A 23,635-nucleotide genomic window follows, 5' to 3' on the forward strand; every position below is an offset into this window, starting at 1 on the left:
AGATGCAGTCATAAACTTTTACGGGATAAAAGTTAACTTTTTCAATGACATGATGGCACTGTGTGCCTTGGGTCAGAGGATCCCAGAGTACAGAATGGCATCACGCTTAGCCTGTGTCTGCCCCTGCATACGGGTGTCCCCACGCAGTCAGGTCCTGGCTTCCCCCTGCTTTAGTGACAATCTGAGGATAAGTAAAATGGAGCTCCATGGGACTAGGAACTGAATCTTATCCTGGGGAAAGCTCTTTAAAACAGATTTCACAATCCAAGATGGTTAGGAGTAGAGCTTAGAATGGGATATGTCAGTCCAGTTGCAGTTCAATAAATACCATTCCCCAACATGCCCGCACACATCCATATATTAACGTAGCTGACTTCCTGTAACCTGGGGCGTACTTCTTCCCAGTGCTCGTTCACTGGTCATATATAGTTTGATTAATACCCGAATTAGAGTTGATGAGAGGTTCAGTCCCAGATTTATGGCTGACAAGGTATAAAACAAAGAATGAATAGCTATGATGATTAAGTTCCCATTAACCTGAAAATGTATTTTTTCTGGTAGGCTGTGTCAAATATGGCTTGGACCTTAGAACTTCTACTTTCTATACTGAAACTCTACTCTGGGACTAATAGACACGACATATGTCGTATATAGGTGTACACAGGCATACCTACATCCTACATTCTCCTGGGCTTCATAGCTACCCAGGATCACCAGAATACACTGCTGCTGGTATGAGTACATCTGCTGCACTTCCAGGAGCTGGCATCATACTACATGTTCTGACAGACAGTTTGGATACAGATCAAACTCTTCAGCATGGCATAAAGTATTCCATAAAACGACTCTTGGGTTCTCCATTTTTACCTCCTACCATATCTCATCCACACTCTATGCTCCAACCATAACACACCACCTGCCCTTCTCACATTTCCCCAGGCATTTTTCACATATCCCATTCCCTTGCTTGGTTGCTGCTTCTGCCTGAAATACCTTCCCTTCCACTATGGCATTTTCCAGAAAACATCTAATCATCTTAAAAAACTAATCAATAAACATTGCCTTCATTTTAAACACTTTATATGCACTATCTTCTCTCATTGAAATATTAAAAAAAAGATGAGGTCAAAATCATTAAAACATCTATTTTATAGAGGAGTAAACTGAGGCATATGAGGGTTGAGTAATGCCCAAAGTCATCCAGTGAGTAAGTGGCAGAGCCCAAATAAAAGTCAGGTCTGCTTATCTAACAATATAAACTGCATACACCTTTTTTTCAGTTTGGTAGGCGTTTTCTATCTTATCCTTTGCCCATTTTTGTCATGTTTCTAAATTAAATTCATAATTTATTTGTGGAAAAAAAAAAGTCAGGTCTGTCGCAACTAGAAAGACCATGTTCATAACCATGACAGTCTCCCCTCTCCAAAGCATTCTACATTTCTACAGTACAAGCCTTGGGGAATCTTCTAAAAATCCAGATATCCTTAACTCCATACTGACTTGTGTTATCAGAATCCCTGATGCTAGAGCTCCAGGAACTAGATTTTGGAAAAGTCCCCCAGGTGACTCTAACGCCCATCCTGTTTGAGAATCACTGCCTGATGATGTAAAAGGGCTTACAACAACTACTGACACTTCGTGTACCACTAAGAAACTGGATAGCTTCTGAAACCAATTGTGAAAATTTAACCATTTTTCATAAAAGTTAAAAGAGACATATCTATTTTGCAAAAATGAGAATCTGTAGAGAAGTATTTCCAAGAGTAACTGCATTCTGGTAACATTTTAATTACATTTTATAAATTAGCAAAAATCTGTTTTCTAAAGAAAAATGAATTTAAATTATCTTTCATTTAAATTCTTGACAGGGGATCAACTACAGTTGTGTGAAAAAGATCTGAACATTTGATTGCGTGTGTTGCTGTCTTAGTGGTCCTCAGGCATCAGAAATAAAATCTCAACTATGATGCAGAAATATCAATAATAGTTCAGGCTTCATACTACTCAGAGTCTCACGTCCCTGTACAGCAAAGAGAGAATTATTATAATCAGTCAATTTGAAATGTGAGAAAAACAAATGCAATGGCATATAAGAGCCCTCTGATATTTTGTAAGCATTGTTTTTAAATGATGGACACCTGAGAAGCAATAAAACTTGAAATTTTATTTTGCATGTTCTATAGAGGACTCCCCTTTGACACTTCACACTTTCATTTTTTTAATGCAAGGCTCTTTACCTCTGTATTTATACAATGTGAGGTGTTTGAAATAAAATTTCTGTGTTCTTTTTTTTTACTTTTTATTTTGAAATAATTTTAGGTGGACAGAAAAGTTGCAAAGCACGGTTCTCAAATATTCATCACCCATCTTCTGCTATTAACATATAAGCTGTTAATAGCAGATGTTTGGTTATCAAAAGCAAAAAATTAAAATCGAAACAATATCACTAACTAATCTCGAGACTTGGAATTTTGACAAGTGTCACACTAATGCCCTTTTCTCTGGACCAGGATACAATCTAGTATCCCACATTGCAAATAACTGTCATATTTTTTTAGCATTCTCCAATCTAGGACAGTTCCTCAGTCTTTGTCTTGCATAACCTTGACACTTTTGAAGAGCACTGGTCAGGCATTTTATAGAATTTCTCAATTTGAGTTGGTCGGATATTTTCCCACAATTAAATTTGGGGCAAGAAAGCGATGCTATGCATCATAACGAAAGATTCATGATGTTGTCAGATCTTATTACTGGTGCTACTAACTTGAATCACTTGGTTAAGCTGATGTCAGTAAGAGTTCCCCATGGTGAAGTTCCTAGTTTTTCTTTATAACTGAGAAGATAAAGAGATACATTGAGATTATACAAAGATCCTCTTGTCCACCATAGTTTTAGTACCCTTCAACAGTTCTTTGTTGCAATAATTATTACTGTGATGTTTACCTAAAGATAATTTCCTATTTCCCTCATGCTTTTATGTTTATTAGTTGAAATTCTACAATCTAAAGAGTTCTTTGCATTCTTCCACATTTACTGACTGATTCAATTATTTATTTATATCAGTATGGAGTCATGGATATTTATTTTATTCTGTGGATTATAGTCCATTACTATAATTATCTTATATTTGTTTTGTTATTCAAATTGTCCTGCGTTGGCTACTGGGGCCTCTCTGAACTTGACTCGTTTGTATTAACGCCTTTGCCACACGTTCCCATCATTTTGTGGGCACTTCCTTACTTCCTAGCACCACAGGAGGTCCCAGCTTTGTATTATATTTGCCGTGAAAATTGGTGAATGATTTAGTACTGCTCAGAAACAAGAAAACAGACTCTTTCTTAAAAAAACTTTTGCCCCGTCTCCCTGACCATTGCAGGCTCTGATACCTTACTCCTCTTTCTGAGAATTCTGTTTTCCTTCAGACTCCAAAACATTGCATTTGCCAGAGAATGCTGAATAAGTGCTAGGTAACTGTCAGATGACCAACATAGAAAATTGACATTTAAGGAAAATAGTTTAAGGACAACCTAACCACTCATTCCCATAGGTCAGAAGACGTTCTTTCTTTCCTGTACCAGGAAACACTTTACTTTAACAAAAAACTAAACAAAATCCCAATATATGAAGAATTCAAAAGCAATAATGTATTAATCTAAATATATTCATATAAATGTTCAAAACTATAACATCTGCTTACCCGACAATCAGTATAAAAGTTGGAGTCCACGTAGTTCCAGTTATTTATTAACCTCTTCATTCAATTTATTTCTATATTTTGTTTTGATTAGACATTTCCTAAAAATTCTAATTTGCATGAAAAAGTAGTTGCAAAGTACATGAACTTTCTGAGTTACTTTAACTTAACAACTGTGTTAGGATTCTCTTCAAGAAAAATGATCTAGAAACTTTTTTTTAAATATTAAGAAATGTTTGCTTTAAAGTTGAAATGTTCAGGTTCCAGGTACTATGAAACAATAAGTATACTCTACATTGTCTCCCACTGAATGCAGCTATAAAACCTGGACAGAATAAATGAAGCAGCTTTTTAAGGACTCAAAAGTCAACAGCAGCAGACAGAGAGGGGAAGAACAGAATTCAAACACTACCATATAAGTGGAAAGTTTACCAGTTTTTTTTTTTACTGTTGTATCCCCAGGTCTGAACCCATCACATAGGAAACAAACTGAGCACTGGGACGCTGCTATAGATAAATGTTTGTGCACTCCTGGCCAAATTCATACATTGAAACCTAGTCCTCCAGTGGGATAGTATTTGGAGATGTAGCCCTGGGGAGGTGAGTAGTTCAAGAGAATGGAGCCCTCAAGAATGGGATTAACATCCTTATAAAAGAGACCTCAGAGAGCTCCCTCACCCCTTCCACCATGAGAGGATCAAGTGAAAAAAATGGCCGCCTATGAACCAAGAAGTGGGTTCAGATAGTGAATATGCCAGTGCCTTGATCTTGGGTTTCCCAGCTTCCAGAAACATGACAAATAAATTTCTGTTGTTTATTAGTAACCCTGTCAATGGTATTTTTGTTATAGCAGCCAGAATGAAAATAGGTGCAGACAAAGAAAGCTCCAGGAGAAGCCTCCTAGTTCTGGCTCAAGGAATAGGAAAGGGAATGCATAACACTCAAAGAGAGCGTGGAAATCTCCTGGTTTTTGCTTTCTTTTATCCATTTCCCTACCCCAGATCTCAGGCAGTACTGAGGTGACAGTGGTAGCAGCAGCTTTGACTAGAGGAGGCAATGGGAACCAGCAAAAGCCAAAGTCCAAAGAGAGGGGAACGTCCCTTTAAGTTTGATGGAACAGCAGTTTCCAAAAAGTGGAGTTAAATCCATTGTTCTTTTCCTATCTCTGTCCAGCTGCCACCTGGTCCCAAAGACAGGAGCAGTTATGGAAGTGCACAGGAGAACAGGATAACTAAAGCCATAGCATTCTGGCCAGAAGACCAAAAAGAGGCACCCCAGGAAACTGGAAATTACCAAGGAGGTCATGAGAAAGGAGCTTGGGAATATAACTGCATAAGGCTGTTTATGAATTTCTGGGCATACGCACATACTTAATTCAACAAACCACACTTTGAGAACTGAACTAACAGATACTACACCACCCAGATCTCAGGCTGGCTATTAGGTGGTGAATACACATCACAGATTTGGATAGCTCTACAGAAGTTTGGAAAACTGAAGTGACATTAGAACCATGGCCCACAGAAAGCTAATCAGAACACGCAGCCTGAGCCCAATCACCTTGAAACCGCCAAGTGTGATATTCCGACTCAATGGCTTATGCCTGCCCAGGAGTGATCACTAGGTAAAAGATAAAAACAAGTGGAACCAATCTGAGCTGGGACATCAGAAGCTGTGAACTGCAGATAAAAAAGACTTCACAGAATTAGCACAGCCAAATCACTGTTGTTTGACCTAGTAAGCAACAAACAAAACAACCTCTGGGGTAGGGGGATCTAAAACGTCCAGATATCAACCAAAAATTATGACACATGCAAAGAAACAGTAAACTGTGTCCAATACACAGAAAGAAAGAGCTGGCAATAGAAACTGCCTTTGAAGAGGCCCAGATGGTGGACGTAGCAGAAAAAAACTTCAAAGCAGCTATTATATACATGATTGAAGAACAAAAGGAAACCATGCTTAAAGAATTAAAGGAAGATATGAAGACAATGTCTCATCAAAGAGATAATATCAATAAATAGATAGAAATATTCAAATTATTAAAAGGAATCAAATGGATATTCTGGAGTTGAAAAGTACAATAACTGAAATGAAAAATTCACTTGAGGGGCTCAATCATATATTTGAATTATCAGAAGAAAGAATCAGCAAACTCAAACTCAGAGGCAGACTAATAGAAATTATTCAATCTGAATTTCAGAAAGAAAAAATAATTAAGAAAACTAAACAAAGTTTCAGAGAAATGTGAGACACCATTAAGTGCACCAACATACACATAATTGGGGTACCAGAAGAAGAAACAGATGAATCAAAGAAATAAAACTTTACAAATTTTATGAAAAACATTAATTTACCATCCAAGAAGCTCAATGAACTCTAAATAGGATAAATATAAAGAGATCAACACACACCCAGACACATCATACTCAAAATGCTCAAAGACAAAGAGAAAATCCTGAAAAGAGCAAAAGAAAAATTACATCACATAAAGGGAACCCAATAAGATTAACATATAACATCTCATTAGACACCATGGGAATTAGAAGGCAGTGAAGCAACATACTCAAAATGCTGAAAGTAAAAACTATCAAACAAGAATATTGTATCCAGCAAAACTATCTTTCACAAATGAAGGCAAACTAAAGATAATCCCAGATAAACAAAAGCTGAGAGAATTTGTTGGTAGCAGACTTACATTACACTGAACACCAAAGAAAATTCTTTAGGATGAAAGTAAATGACCCATACAGCACTACAAATCCACACACTGACACACCTAAAGCATACCAGTTAGATAATCATGTAGGCATTTACAAACAACAGTGCAATTGCATATTTCTTCTCCTTTCTTCTCTTGACTTATTCAAAATGCTACTGCAATAAACAACATGTATAAAAGTGTACTGTTGAATGCATAACATACAGAAATGTAATCTATTTGACAATAAAGAGCACAAGGGAGGTGAATAAGAGCAAAACACATGTGTTGGAGTAAGGAAAGGACATCAAATCCAACTTAAACCTAGAACTCAGGTCAATGAGAAGAAATTAAGAGGGCAAAATAGCATACATAAAATTAATATTAAAAATTCTATAAATATAAATTAGCTCTTATTTCTTTCATCAGCTTCCTTGAAAGACTTAATATTACATAACATTTATAGAGTAACAATTATAACTGTATTGCTGAGTTTATAATATACATACATATCTATAGGAGTTATATAGGAGTAAAGTTTCCATATTTCACTGTAACTAAGCTGGTATAAAACTGAAGTCAAACCTGATAAGTTAAGATATACATTATAGGCCTAGAGAAATTAATAAGAAAAATTTCAGAAATATCACCAAAAATCACTAAAAGAATTTAAATGTTACATTAGAAAATACCCACTTAATGCAAATGAAAGCAATGAAAAGGAAATAGAAAAATAAACACATGAAACAGAGAGCAAATGTTGGCTGGAAATCCTATCAATAATAAATGTGAGTGTGAACGGCGTAAACAATTCAATCAGGTTCTTTGAGAAGATAAACAAAACTGATCAACCATTAGCCAGACTCATTAAGAAAAAAAGGGAAAAGACTCAAATCAATAGAATTAGAGGTGAAAAAGGAGAAGTAACAACTAACACTACAGAAATACAAAGGATCATGAGAGATTACTACAAGCAACTATATGCCAATAAAATGGACAACCTGGAAGAAATGGAAAAATTCTTAGAAAAGCACAACCTTCTGAGACTGAACCAGGAAGAAACAGAAAATATAAACAGACCAATCATAAGCACTGAAATTGAAACTGTGATTAAAAATCTTCCAACAAACAAAAACCCAGGACCAGATGGCTTCACAGGTGAATTCTATCAAACATTTAGAGAAGAGCTAACATCTATCCTTCTCAAACTCTTCCAAAATACAGCAGAGGGAGAAACACTCCCAAACTCATTCTACGAGTCCACCATCACCCTGATACCAAAACCAGACAAAGATGTCACCAAAAAAGAAACCAACAGGCCAATATCACTGATGAAAATAGATGCAAAAATACTCAACAAAACACTAGCAAACAGAATCCAACAGCACATAATGGATCATACACCATCATCAAGTGGGGTTTATCCCAGGAATGCAAGCGGATTCTTCAATATATGCAAATCAATCAATGTGATACACCATATTAACAAACTGAGGGAGAAAAACCATATGAGTATCTCAATAGACGCAGAAAAAGCTTTTGACAAAATTCACACCCATTTATGATAAAAAACCTCCAGAAAGAAGGCATAGAGGGAACTTACCTCAACATAATAAAGGCCGTATATGACAAACACACAGCCAACATCATTCTCAATGGTGAAAAACTGAAATCATTTCGACTAAGATCATGAACAAGACAAGGTTGCCCACTATCACCACTATTATTCAACATAGTTTTGGAAGTTTCAGCCACAGCAATCAGAGAAGAAAAAGAAATAAAAGGAATCTAAATCAGAAAAGAAGAAGTAAAACTGTCACTGTTTGCAGATGACATGACATTATACATAGAGAATCCTAAAGATGCTACCAGAAAACTACTAGAGCTAATCAATGAATTTGGTAAAGTAGCAGGATACAAAATTAATGCACAGAAATCTCTGGCATTCCTATACACTAGTGATGAAAAATCTGAAAGAGAAATTAAGGAAACACTTCCATTTACCACTGCAACAAAAAGAATAAAATACCTAGGAATAAACCTACGTAAGGAGACGAAGACCTGTATGCAGAAAACTATAAGACATGGATGAAAGAAATTAAAGATGATACCAACAGATGGAGAGATATACCATGTTCTTGGATTGGGGGAATCAACATTGTGAAAATGACTATACTGCCCAAAGCAATCTACAGATTCAATGCAATCCCTATCAAACTACCACTGGCATTTTTCACAGAACTAGAACAAAAAATTTCACACTGTGTGTGAAAACACAAAAGACCCCGAATAGCCAAAGCAATCTTGAGAAAGAAAAACAGAGCTGGAGAATCAGGCTCCCTGACTTCAGACTATATTACAAAGCTACCATAATCAAGACAGTATGGTACTGGCACAAAAACAGAAATATAGATCAATGGAACAGGATAGAAAGCCCAGAGATAAACCCATGCATATATGGTCACCTTATCTTTGATAAAGGAGGCAAGAATACACAATGGAGAAAAGCCAGCCTCTTCAATAAGTGGTGCTGGGAAATCTGGACAGCTATATGTAAAAGAATGAAATTAGAACTCTCCCTAACACCATACACAAAAATACACTCAAAATGGATTAAAGACCTAAATGTAAGGCCAGACACTATCAAACTCTTAGAGGAAAACATAGGCAGAACACTCTATGACATAAATCACAGCAAGATCCTTTTGACCCACCTCCTAAAGAAATGGAAATTAAAACAAAAATAAACAAATGGGACCTAATGAAACTTAAAAGCTTTTGCACAGCAAAGGAAACCATAAACAAGACCAAAAGACAACCCTCAGAATGGGAGAAAATATTGCAAACGGAGCAACTGACAAAGGATTAATCTCCAAAATATTCAAGCAGCTCAAGATCAAAAAAGCAAACAACCCAATTCAAAAATGGGCAGAATACCTAAACAGACATTTCTCCAAAGAAGATACACAGCTTGCCAACAAACACATGAAAGAATCGTCAATGTCACTAATTATTAGAGAAATGCAAATCAAAACTACAATGAGGTATCACCTCACACCAGTCAGAATGGCCATTATCAAAATGTCTACAAACAGTAAGTGCTGGAGAGGGTGTGGAAAAAAGGGAACCCTCTTGCACTCTTGGTGGGAATGTGAATTGATACAGCCACTATGGAGAGCAGCATAGTGGTTCCTTAAAAAACTAAAAACAGAGCTACCATATGACTTAGCAATTCCACTACTGGGCATATACCCTGAGAAAACCATAATTCAAGAAGAGTCACGTACCACAATGTTCACTGCAGCTCTACTTACAATAGCCAAGACATGGAAGCAACCTAAGTGTCCATCGGCAGATGAATGGATAAAGAAGATGTGGCGCATATATACAATTGAATATTACTCAGCCATAAACAGAAATGAAATTGAGTTATTTGTAGTGAGGTGGATGGACCTAGAGTCTGTCATACAGAGTGAAGTAAGTCAGAAAGAGAAAAACAAATACCGTATGCTGACACATACACAGGTAATCTAAAAAAAAAAAAGTGGTTCTGAAAAACCTAGGGGTATGACAGGAATAAATACATAGACGTACAGAATGGACTTGAGGACATGGGGAGGGGGAAGGGTAAGCTGGGACGAAGTGAGAGAGTGGCATGGACATATATACACTACCAAATGTAAAACAGGTAGCTAGTGGGAAGCAGCCGCATAGCACAGGGAGATCAGCTCGGTGCTTTGCGTCCACCTAGAGGGAGGGGATATCGAGATATACGTATACGTATAGTTGATTCACTCTTTTTTTTTTTTTTTTTGCGGTACACGGGCCTCTCACTGTTGTGGCCTCTTTCGTTGAGGAGCACAGGCTCCGGACGCGCAGGCTCAGCGGCCGTGGCTCATGGGCCTAGCCGCTCCACGGCATGTGGGATCTTCCCAGACCGGGGTACGAACACATGTCCCCTGCATCAGCAGGCGGACTCTCAACCACTGTACCACCAGGGAAGCCCTGATTCACTCTTTTATACTAACACACCATTGGAAAGCAATTATACTCCAATAAAGATGTTAATAAAAATAAAATTCAATCAAAAAGCAGATATTTGCAAATTGGATTTTAAAGAAACAGGACCCAACTATATACTATCTATGTGAGAGATACTTTAGATTCAAATATGCAAACAGGCTGAAAATAAAAGGATGGAAAAAGATGTACAATGCAAACCACAACCATAAAGAGAATGGGTGGTTATATTAATATATATATATAAAAATATCAGAAATATCAGAAAATAGATATTAAAAGAAAACATGTTATAGAAGTAAAGAGAGAGACATGATGATAAAAGGGACAATCCATCAGGAAGATATAACCATGATAAGCATATATGCACATAACAACAGAGCCCAAAAATACATGAAGTAAAAACTGACTGAAAGGTTACACAGACAATGCAAGAGTATGAGGTGGAGAAGTCAACACCCAACTTTCCATAATGGATATAATGACTAGGCAGAAGATCAGCAAGAAAATACAAGAGTTAAACAATGGTATAAACAAGACCTAACAGACATCTACAGAATACTTCAACAAAATATACATTCTTCTTAAGAACACATGGAACATTCTGCAGATCGATTCTATGCTAGGGCATAACATAAGCCTCCATAAATTTGAAGAAGTTGAAATCACACAAAGTATGTTTTTCAAACACAGTGAATACAATTAGAAATCAAACTTAGAAAGTTTGAGAAATTCACACAAATATGAAAATTAATCAAGACACTCTTAAATAATCAAACTTCTGAAATTAACCTTTCTTTAATAGCCAATGGATTTTGAACAAGAGTGTCAAGAAAATTCAATGGGAAAAGAATAATCTTTTCAACAAACGATGCTGGAACAATGAGATAAATTCATACATACACACACACACACACACACACACACACACTCAAAATGGATCATAGACCTGAATGTAAGACTTAAATATTGTAAAACTCTTATAAGAAAATATAGATGTAAATATTCATGTCCTTAGGTTAGTCAGTGGTTTCTTAGTACAACACCTAAAGCACACTGACAAAAATAAAAGAGATAAATTGCAAATTCAGGGTGCATTTTTAACTGCTGAGTTCTCAAAGAACGTAGAACTCCATTCCAAGCTCCCTTTAGGTGACAAATACACCATTTTGTATCTATTCCTCCTTCATTATTAATCATTTTAGAAAAGTTCTTAAAATATCAATAGTGCTCAGTCCTTGTCAATCATCGTTCATGTTCAGTACTACCAATAGTACAACTAGAATGTTTCTAATGTATGTAAATAACTATAACAAATGATACTTAAAAGCATCTGTATGGGCAAAGGGAGTCAAAAAGTACAAACTTCCAGCTATAAAATAAATAAGTCATGGAGATGTAATGTACAGCATGGGGACTATAGTTAATAAGCTATATATTTGAAAGTTGCTGAGAAAGTAGATCTTAAAAGCTCTCATCATAAGAAAAAAATTTTTAACTATGGATGGTGATGGATTTTAAATTGATTTATTGTGGTGATCATTTCACGCTATATACAAATATCTAATCATTACGTTGTACACTTGAAACTAATATAATGTTATATGCCAGTTACACCTCAATAAAAAAGTATTTTCATTTGAATACATATGTGAAATCATAGCATTCCGTATTGGCATCTGTTTTAACTATTTAAAAATAACAAAAATTCATTTTAAATTTCCACTTAAGAAACTATTTAAGCTATAGGAATATTTAAACCCTTTATTTTCCTGATTACAAAGTAACATATGATTGTTTTTAAGAGAATAGTTTTACAAAATTGAGGTCATACAATATACACAATTTTGTATGCTGCATTTTTATTTTTATAAATGAACACTTTCCATGTCATTCCTCAAAACCATGAGATAAAGGCAATATATTGTTCTACTGTATTGATAAACTTCAAATTATTTAATGTATACTTCTATTAAAAATGGGCAAAGGACTTGAATAGACATTTTTCCAAAGTAGACACACAAATGGCCAACAGGTACATGAAAAAGTACACATCACTAATCATCAGACAAATGCAAATCAAAACCACAGTGAGATATCACTTCACACCTGTTAGGATGTCTATCATGAAAAAGACAGGAGAGAACAAATGCTGACATGGATGTGGAGAAAAGGGAACCCTGTGCTCTGTTGATGGGAAGGTACATTTGTACAGCCACTATGGAAAACAGTATGGAAGCTCCTCACTGTGATTTTTATTGGCACTTTCCTGAGATTACTCTTTCTTGATTCCTATTTTTTACTAATCAAAATAATAAATTATGTATTTGGCTTGAAAGTTCAAGGCTCAGTAAAAGTCAATGCTTATACTATGAATCTCTACTCTGAAATAGGAGATAAGTGGAGCCTGATGAATAAACTGTGAGAAAGAGGAGAGACAGAGAAAATAACTTTTGCCAAAAATAAAAAAGTCTTCAGACTTTCTCAGATCACAAATATCTTCAAAATTACTGAATAGAGTTGAAACCCTCCATTAAATTCCGCTTAATCATTGAGAAGGAATTTAGTAGTAATATGATAAGCTAATTACAAAGAGTATTTAAAAGGATAAAGAGTTCTTTGGTAAATTTCATGATTAAGACATTTTGCAAGTCTTTGTCAGATTTTAAGCTTTTGTTAATTAAATAGGAGAATCTCATGATGCTTTATACCTATCATTTCTTGCTACTAAAAATACTCAGAGCATTTTTGTGTAACTGTTCTGTGACACTGGACACTTTCTACCTTAAACTGGACTGTACAACCTTCCTGAATGCTTAATAGTTTCACCTTTGTCCTAGTGCTTCACTGTTTTCCTTCATCCCTCCCCTGGCCAAATACCTAATACAAGACCATAAAGGACTTGCCTGGTGGCACAGTAGTTAAGAATCCACCTACCAATGCAGGGGACAGGGTTCGATCCCTGGTCCGGGAAGATCCCACATGCCGTGGAGCAACTAAGCCCGTGCACCACAACTACTGAGCCTGTGCTCTAGAGCCCACGTGCCACAACTACTGAGCCCACGTGCTGCAACTACTGAAGCCCGCGGGCCTAGAGCCCGTGCTCCGCAACAAGAGAAGCCACCGCAGTGAGAAGCCCGCGCACCGCAAAGAAGAGTAGCCCCCACTCGCCGCAACTAGAGAAAGCCCGTGTGCAGCCACAAGACCCATCGCAGCCAAAAATAAAAAAAATTAAAAGACCATACATATATAGCAGGCCAGAAATTACTATTTGCTGAACAAATAACTGAGTGACTGACAGAATGAAAAAGTGACTAGTCTCCTCTGCCCTGAACCATGCCTTTCATGAAAATAACAAAAAGAGAGACTTTTTTCTTTAACATAAATTCTATTACCTTTTCTCCATCAATGTCAATCAGGTAATGTCCAAGGCATTCCAGTTAGATATCTAAATATGTAAGTGTGATAGCTTAAAAAAACCCGATGCATCCAAATTTCCTAGGTATACATAAAGAATGAACATAAAATGCCAGTAATGTAATACTGAGACCTTAACTTTTATTTGACATTTCAATAGGTTTCCTCTTACATGATAACGCATGAGGTTTTTCTGTATTACGATTCTTTTCAACACAACAAAATAAAATTGGATATCATTGTCTTATATTTTAATATAAAATTGAATCCTTAAACTTTCAATTTTTATTTCATTTGATCACTTACGTATGAAACAGATTATTTTTTCCAAAACTGAAAATATTATACCCAGGTATCACAGAACAAAATGTCTGAATTTGTTCACTATCTGAAATGTGTCATATATACTCAGAGATATACATAAATTTTATTTTTGTATCTCTTTTGTCTACTAGGAATTATTTCCAGACACACTGTTTTACCTCAGATCTTCATCAACTGTTTTCCAGTTACAGGGAGCACTGTATGTATGTATTTCCCAGCAGTATTAGAAACAAGGATATAATTTTGCTTGATTTGTATGACCCTCCCAGGGCTATGCAACTGCATTTCAATAAATATTAACTAATGTCATTCAAAAGGCAATCTTTAAAATGCATCAGTAGTGCATGTGTGTATGTATGTGTGTGCATGTGTGCACATGTGTGTCTGCATGTATAGGTAGAAAGGACTTGAAAAATAGCTCTGTATTTTGGGGAGCTTCTGACACTTACTATATGAATCCTGAAGGCTTTTTTCCCCCAGATGCTCAGATATTTTGCCAAAATGTGCTAAAACAAAGTCACTTGGAGAATATGAGCTAGCCTAGAGATTAATAAAGCCTCCAACTTCACAGGCTTCCACAAATAATGATATGAAAACAACAGATAATTTTAAGCTATCAAATATTTCAAGACTTCACTCTGTTTCTATGACATATTTATCCCATACGAAAGATTGGCTACAGGAGTTATAATGGCCTTCTGGGACAGGAAGAATAAGGTTTCTGTAGAAAATGTTAAATTAATCTTGATGGTGATGCAAAATTAAGGAAGGGTTGTTAAGGGCTGGCTTGCTGCCACAGGGTGGGGTTTTATTTTGGTATCCTTTTAGAGTCTGCAGGTGTTTGGCACCAGTTAAAATCAGGGCCAGCTGTGATATTTCAGTTCTGATATTTCCCTCCCAATAGTTCTCAGAAGTGATGCTTCAGGGTGATGTCTTACACCTGATGGATTCAACTTGTGTGGTATAAATGTGAAGACTCTGTTAAATAACACCAGTTTTGCGACATCCTTTGCCCTCTCTTCCCCACCCACAGGTCATGGCATCAAGGAGAAAGAAAAACATTAATCAGAGGTCCAGTCATTCACATACACATATATTTTTTAACTGAGCATTTCATTCAAAAATGGTGATACACTAGAACCGCCAAATTTACGGTCTTGAGCAAAATAGAAAAAGCAGGATAACACATTCTCTTTTGATTCTCATGGTAGATAATGATGCTTTTAAACCCTCTCAGTGGTGAGATCCATACCTATTTTTGCAGGAATTTGAATAGTTTCTATTAAAAGCTGCATTTTCTTTTAAGTCTGTTTGGGTTGGAAAACCTCAAACCACAATGTATTTCATGCACATGTTCCCAAGGGTATGTTAAATAGGACCATACTGAGGTCATCTAGTAAGTTTTTTAAACTTTTTAAGAATTCCTTTAATGTACTACACAATCTTGGCCTGATTAAAAGAAGATATTTTAAGAAAGCACTTGGAAACATGACTATTAAAATCTATATGCAGATAATCTATATTATACTTCTACAATGCACAGAGTTTTCCACAGATAATTTATCATTGAGGGAGAAAAAACAATAAAACTACCACTAAAAGGGTTTTGGATCAAAATTTCTCAGAGATAGCAGTAAATACAGACCAAAATCTCCTGTAGTATTGCTGATGGACTTAACAGTGGATGCCTGCAGGATCATTTTAACTGTGCAAAGGTCTGTAGCATATAATCAGAGGATAAAAGGTAGACACCCTTGCATCTATCCCAGAAAAAAAAGAATCATTTGTTGTTTCGGTTGAGTCAAAAAGGCAAGTGTTCTCAGAACATGAGACTATGAGGAAATTATTTTGGTTAGGAACAGTTTCGACCGTCAAGCCAATTTTTGTTGCCTACCACGTTCAAACCACAGATGAAACATAAATGGTCCACTTGATAAGTAGGCCCACAGAAAATTATCTCCTGCTCTTTGATGCTTCTAATCTTTTTTCTTCTTTCTTTTTTTGGTTAGACATACCCCTTTCCACTTCATCAAAGTCTCACTTCCTGCGCCATGTTCCAGGCCTTGTACTTCACCCAAATCAATTTTCAGTTGAACTAGCAGCTGTGCTGGCACGGCGCACATGGAGAGCTGGGCCACGAGCGCCAGCGGTGCAGTCCCACATCTGAACAGAAGTGGCCGGTTCCATGTACCCAGGGCCAAGAAACTCCACAGCTCGTCAGGGGAAAAACAAGGGAGGACACCTTGAATGGAAATCAGACTTTTACGGAAAACAAAAAGATTTTCAGTAATCAGAAAAATTACTGAAGGGCTGAGAACTTCTTGGCACACAGTCTGCAGACAGATTTTCTTAAAAGGATATTAGTTAGACCTTGATTTTAAGCTAATGATCCCCATCCCTGCAGCTACACTGGATTTGCCTCTATCCACTAAATAATAAGTAAAAGAAAGTGTTTTTTAATAAAAATATAACCATAAAGGGCACCATAACCAGAGCTATTACCATTTACTAAACTTTTACCATCTAGCAATCCCTACTATGTGCCTTTGATAAACATTGTCACATTTAACACTTACAATATAGAGAAAAGATTCTATTTCATCACTTTACCATTGAGGAAACCAAAGCCTAGAAAATATAAAACTGCCCAACACTTCTGACTCCATGGTCTTACTACTGTATTTATTTTATACAAATTTTTTTTAACTCCCTGATTTTTTCAGCTTCTACATTCCTTTCAAAATACATAATGACAGGGAATTCCTTCTAAAAGAGCCAAACACTTCCAGGCATATAAAGATGGTGCCCTTACGTCTTGTGCCAAACAGTCCTACGAACAATTGCCAGAGTCATCTTTGCTTATTTTTACTTTTTTCAACTTTTTATTTCATATTGGAGTACAGTTGATTAACAGTGTTGTGTTACTTTCAGGTGTACAACAAAGTGATTCAGTTATACATACACATGTATCTATTCCTTTTCAAATTCTTTTCCTGATTAGGTTGTTACAGAATATTGAGCAGGGTTCCCTGTGCCATACAGTAGGTCCTTGTACTAATATTACACTGCTCTCTAGTCTTTCTAAAAATCCAGATAATTTTATACACACATTTTGGTGTTTAAATTCCAAAGAAGAATGAAATGGTATATAAGAGACCAACTCTACGCTATTGTCAATAACTATCACTGTATGATTAAGAATTTTTGATATTAGAATTGTAACAATTAGAATCTACTTTTTGGTGGATAAGAAGGCAGTTTTCAAAGACTTTTGGGGTAGTAGGAAAAGTTGGTATCCTGACTTAGAATATCACTATTCTCCATTTGAAAAATTGGTTAAGAACTAAAATAAGCCATAGACCAATAATAGAAACTTCCTGCAGGTCCAAAAGAGTTGAGATACAAAAATTAAAGTAATTAAAGTGAGCTACAAGGGAAAATTGGGAATGAAAATCCTAATTACCCAATATTCAATCCGAACCAGCCCATAAAGTGAACAATTTTAAGGATGGGACCTTGGATCCTTGTTTATCAAAGCCTAAAAAATAAGTAACACTTGAATATATCTAATAATTTTTAAAATAACATTTTTTGCTTTGGTGCCTTTATTCCTGATGAAACACAGATGGAGCCAACAGAAGTGCTGATGGAAAAACCCTCAGGAATTCTCTCTAGAGAAATGTGCCCTCAAACTGAGTTAAATAGGAAGTCCTACACATCTTGGTTCTACTTTTAAGCAGGAAAATAATGGTGAAACCCACCCATTCCCCTACAACAGCTTAAAGCCAAAGCTTGAAGTGAGAAAACTGGCCCTCTGGTCTACATTCAGGGTGCACAAACTGCTACCTCATCACAAGGAATCACCAGCATTAATCACTGATGTAGTGGGGACCCTTTCACAAAGACTCAGCCCATATCAAGTGGGCACCCTTTTCTCCAATTCTTATTGACCATTCTTTCATTAGGAACAAAGTGTTGCCATACTCACAATCTTGGCAGAAAAAAATAGCACAGAGCAGAATTCCTGCATTCATTCACCTTTTTTTCTCCAGTAAACATTATAATCATTGAATTGAACACAGTTCAATTATCCTTTAAACAGATATTCATGTAACATGAAGGTACCAAAGTTAGAATTAAGTCAGTTTGCTCCCTTAAAAAAGTATATTCCATTTTCAACAAATCATTTCAAAGAAAAATCTACTGCTATAAAAAATGAAAAGAATAAAGAGAAAAACTATAATTTTGAAATGACGGAAGCTGACAGATACATGAATAATCACGGCGAAAGTTTCATAGAAAAAAGCAGTTCCTCTACATTGTGGGATTAATATGTGAATCTGAGAAATGGTAAATTGCTTGCAGTGATACTGATTAAAGTAATAAAATCAAAACTTATTATTTTGACATTATCTAAAAAAAATCATTGGAACAATGTTATAGAAGAAATATTTTTTCAGAGGATCCTTATTTCTGTACCCCAAGAAGGAGTCTGTAAGCAATGTACAGCACGAATCTCTATTCAAGTACATTTATTCTCCACGAGTAATGCACATTAACCAATGCATACAGAAAGCCCCTCATCAGCAGAACTAATGATGACTTGCTTTGTACATTTTAAGACAGCCATACGATGAGAGGGGGACTACAGCTGTGAAGGTCCTCCCATTTCTTTCTGCAGAGAATGATCTCTGCGTGCCTGACTCCAACCTTTCCATTGTCTATATTTCTATTTTTCGGGGAAAACACATGCCCTGACCTTGGATACTTTATGGCTGCTGAATAAATATGTTCGATCAGATACATATAAAAGTATGATTGTAGGCTGCCAGTGCTAAATTCTGATAATTTTTATTTCAGACCCACACTTTAACGTAAGAGTAAAAAATCACGTGATGTGACTTAAGCTCAAGATCAATGGCTAATGTACACTTACATGGATCAGTCTGGATAGAAAAGAGAGGCAAATTCTTGTGGTTTTAACCGAAACATACTAAAAATTTCAAAAAACAAACCTGGGGTTCTGCAAACACATTCTTCATGTTGTTAATTGGGCCATACGGGACTCCACTGCCTTCGAAGAGGTGTAACCACTTGCTGGTCATTTCTTCTTCAAACCTAGGAAGAGACCAAAAAAGGATGCACTTTTATATTCTAAAGAATGTACACAACCTGTTTTCTCCTGTGGCCCTCTTTGAAAGCAACTGATAATGACAAAAACATGTTTCTTTAACTTTCCTTGTGCCTAGTTTTGAGAGAATGTTGCCAATATGAAACAACTTGAGTTGCCCTGTAAGTTATAAGAATAGCCACTCCCATCCCCTTGTTTGCAAATCCACCATTAGAGTTGAAATTCCTCCTATTTCTGACCCTATGAACTTTTTGACAGAGAGACCCTTGAAGAAGAGAGATTATGTAGAAAATGGTATTAACTGAGCTTCAAATGTGGTATTGAGCACTTGATGAATTTAATGATGATAATATAATGTTACTGAAGTTTTGAGTATAACGTCATTGTGCAGTGTTTTTTAGGTCTCAGGCAATAGTACATGAGGTTAAGATAGACACAGATATGCTAAATTATTCCTCAAAACAAAAAATAAACTAATGAATTGGTTTTAAAAGAAAGCTGTATGTTTTACCTCCATTACTCTTAAAGCACACCAGAATTAACAGCCACAACCACTGGCCTAAAAAAAAAACTTAATTACTTATTTACTTGCACTGTGGTTTACCAATTAGAACAAATGGAGACATGTAAAGACTAATACCTCAATTTAGCCAACAACCCTCAAATTCATCCAAGTCCTTTACCTCTGTTTTATTTTTACTATAATTTAAAATTGGACTTCACAGACACAAAAGCTTATTTGATTTCCTTTCTTTTCTCTATTAGGTCTTAAGGAAAGGAGACCTAATTCATTAATGAGATTTACTGTTTTTTAGTTCTCTGTTAAGACAGTGAGCCCAGAAACAAAATCTTGGATCCTCAAAGACAAATAAACACTCATAGCTTGTAATATATGAAGAATTTGACAACTGTTAATTGTTAAAATAGCAAACTATTTTTAGTTAAGTAATAATCTAGGTTAAAAGAAATTTTTAAAAAGCGTTAGCTATAGTAAATTATTGGCAGCAAGTAAAATGCTTCACGAATATGGGAGGGCTAGTGGAAGTGTAGTAGAAATAGTTAATATTCATGGGCTTCTATTCAGCTCTCTCAGACATAGCTAAAATTAATTTCAGATCAGCAGATTCTATGGGAATTATGTCAGAGGAATGCACTTTTTCCACTATTTAAAAAAAAGATTAGAAAGTGTCAATACTTTGAGAACACTTCTCTAATTGCCGTCTAATAGATAAAAAGAAAAGAGAAGTTTGAATTAACATACTCTAAAAGACAGACTACTATATGAACAACTATGTTCAATCATATAAATTTTTTACATAAGAATCTGATAAAAATTTTTAATGAAGGTAGTATACATTTCACTAGGAGTATAATTAATCCTATTCACACATCCACTTATTCTACAACCACCTGAGGAGCGTCTACTCTACACCAGGCATTGATTTTTGTCTTTAAAAATAATGCCTTCCCCCTTTTCTTTCCATTATGATAAAGATTTTTCATTATACACATTAATTATGGCCCAGTAATGTTAACTATCCCTATTTAGTACACAATAAAAGACTTCACTTCTAAATATTGAAGAATATTCTTTCATGGGAACGCCACAATGCAAGATTATATGTTTTGAATTAGTCAATTCTTCGCATCCACATTTTCTTTTCAATGACTATTAAAGTCGTCTCCTGGCGGAGACTTGCTAAGATATATATAGATATATATCACCAGAATGATATATGTTGAAAGAATAAAAGAGGTGCTTTGAACCTGGAGCCTTTTAAATCAGGGTGTTAATTATTTAAGTTTTCATAAACAGAGTGTTATAATGGTTACTCTGATGAATTTTCAAGACATAAATTTATCACCACTGGACTCACCCAAGCGGCCTGAAAGATCCGCACAGAAAATGTATGTCAATATCTCAACAAACCCAGAGCTGCAGGCTTGCCAACAGGAAACTCAGGGGAATAGTTGAAGTTTTAGTATTTATATAAGCTTTTCACCACTGGGCAAAAGGGAGGGATTTATTTCATGTTATGGAAAACAACGGATGCACTTTGGATATGAGACTGGGGAGAGAGGCAGCGTCTGGAGCTGCAGTTGTGACCACTGTTTGTGTATTTGAGTGGGTGTGGGCGTGGAAGTGTTCACAAATGCCTTAAACTCAATCAGTCAGAGACGAACATCACTGCATTCCGTTACTCCCAGAGGACACATCCATCATTTTCTTCTGAAAATCTATCTCTTGATCTAAATCTGATGTAGAATCCTTTCCTTTATCTACGCAAGAAAATCTGTAAGTGCTTGTTTTTATGAACCACAAAAATTCTGCTAAAAAAAAAATGGAAAGAGCTGATTTAACTCACTCAGGGCAACACAATCCTGAAGATAAGACAAGAAGGGTGTCCCTGGATCTACTGTAGTAGGCCTCAAAGCTAGGGCCTCCTCTGGGAAGTTCCTTGGAGACTCATAAAACAATTCAGACTTAATTGTAAACTTACTAAATCAACCCATATATTTAATTCTAGATTTTTGTTGAATTCACTTGATGCCGAATGGTTATTATTAATCAGATTACATCATTTAGGCAGATGAAACACTGCTGCTTAAAGACAGACTTGAGTTTCAATTTCTTAACATGAAAATTTAACTTAGAAAACGAACCAAAGATTCTTCTCTTTTGAGAATGGATTAAAGTTGCAGCCAAATCCAAGGCCAGAGAGCAACTAATAAGAGATCCATGCCATGAAGGTGGGAGTTGAAAATAATTATAACATTAATGATTAATAAATGCTGGTCATTAATTGTTTGATCTATATTTTGTAGATTTTATCCTCATAAGCACATTATAAAGTAAGTATTATCCTCCTTTGACCAATAGGAAACTCAGGTTCGGAGAAATTAACTTGCTCAAATTCATATAGCTTCGCCCACCCCAACTTTTTTGAGGTACGATTGACAAATAAAAGTCATATGTATTTAATTTGTACAACATGATTTTTTAAGGTGAGCAATGTGACGATTTAACATACATATACATTGTGAAATGATTACCACTATCACAGTTACCATCTGTGTGTGTGTGGTGAGAACACTTAGCAACTCCTCTCAGCAAACTTTAAGTATTTGATACAGTATTATTACCTATAATCACAATAGTGTACATTCGATCCTCAGAACTTTTCATCTGACAGCTGAAAGTTTGTACCCTTTGACCAACATCTCCCAATCTCCCTCACACCCTAGCCCCTGGCAACCGCCGTTCTACACTCTCGTTCTATGAGTTTGACTTTTTTTAGATTCCACACGTAAGTGAGATCATGCAGTATCTGTATTCCTGTGTCTGGCTTATTTTGCTTAGCACTAAGATGCTTCTTCACTTTCATCCTATATACCTCATGATATATCTCTTTACATTAATACTCACTCATTCATTCCTGATGCTTTTAGCAAGAGTTTTTTTTTTTGTGCCAGTCATGGGGATTACAATGATAAAAAAGAGACAGTCATCGTATCCAGAGATCATATAGTCTAATGGAGAACAGAGCTATCGAAATTTATGAATTACAGTGCAGGATGCTGAGACAAAAATATGAATGAACAACTTGCAGTCGAAGCACCAAAGAGGGAGACCTGCACTGGGCCTGGGGAGTCAGGAAAGCATTCAAAAATGAGGTGACATTTGAGCCAGGTGTTGAAGGATGAGTTAGAATTTTCCACGTGAAGGGTGGGAAGAAGGATCTTCCAGGCAGAAAAAGCAATGTGTACAAAGACTCAATCTGGAAAGAATGTGAAATCTCCTGTGCCTTGAGCGGCAAAAGAGGAAATGGAAAAGGGAGGTTAGAACCAAGAGCGTGAGGCATCTGGTGAGCTATGCTAAGGATATTGGATTTCCACTGGCAATGAGGAACCCAGAGAGGTCTTTCAGTAGGGGACTGACATAATCAGCATTGATACAGAGAAGGGAAGGATATCGATGAGACTAGAGAAAAAGAAACTTGACAGGAGGCACCATGCTGTCTCCCTCTGATGCTTCTTAAACCTGCCTCTCCATCAATATCTTCCATATTACTGTCAACCAGAAATAATAAGTTTTTGTTTGAAAAAATAAGTTTTCCAGGCATTCTTACCCTTTTTTGTTACTATCCTATTTATGTTTCCAGTCTATCATTACTGCTTGAGCCTCTGATATATGACTTGGCCACCAACACCTTTTCTTACCCAGTCTCCAAGGGTCTCCAGTGACCGCTTGGGTCTGCCAATATTCTGTTCACAGTCCGAATCCCACCTGCTTTCTGTGCAGTATTTGACACTGTTGACTATCTTATCTTTAGGTCCTATGATACCT

The 23,635-nt window shown here is 36.1% G+C and overlaps 1 protein-coding gene across 6 annotated transcripts in view; it reads right to left on the minus strand.

The window, feature by feature from the left end:
• The window catches only part of SUGCT (succinyl-CoA:glutarate-CoA transferase), a 684,957-nt gene that overhangs the window by 372,322 nt on the left and 289,000 nt on the right, over positions 1-23,635 (minus strand). For 5 of the 6 annotated variants that reach the window (XR_009520588.1, XM_060020208.1, XM_060020209.1 and 2 more), the window contains one exon: positions 19,172-19,274. Coding sequence is in view for 5 of the 6 variants with exons in the window: in XM_060020208.1 (XP_059876191.1) it covers positions 19,172-19,274 (103 nt within the window). In the remaining variant the exon portion in view is untranslated. Of the gene's footprint in view, positions 1-10,342; positions 16,416-19,171; positions 19,275-23,635 lie in introns of those variants that run through there. The other variant, XM_060020210.1, reaches the window with a different exon arrangement.

The sequence above is a fragment of the Delphinus delphis genome, chromosome 9 (genome assembly GCF_949987515.2).
Source record: "Delphinus delphis chromosome 9, mDelDel1.2, whole genome shotgun sequence".
NCBI lineage: Eukaryota > Metazoa > Chordata > Mammalia > Artiodactyla > Delphinidae > Delphinus > Delphinus delphis.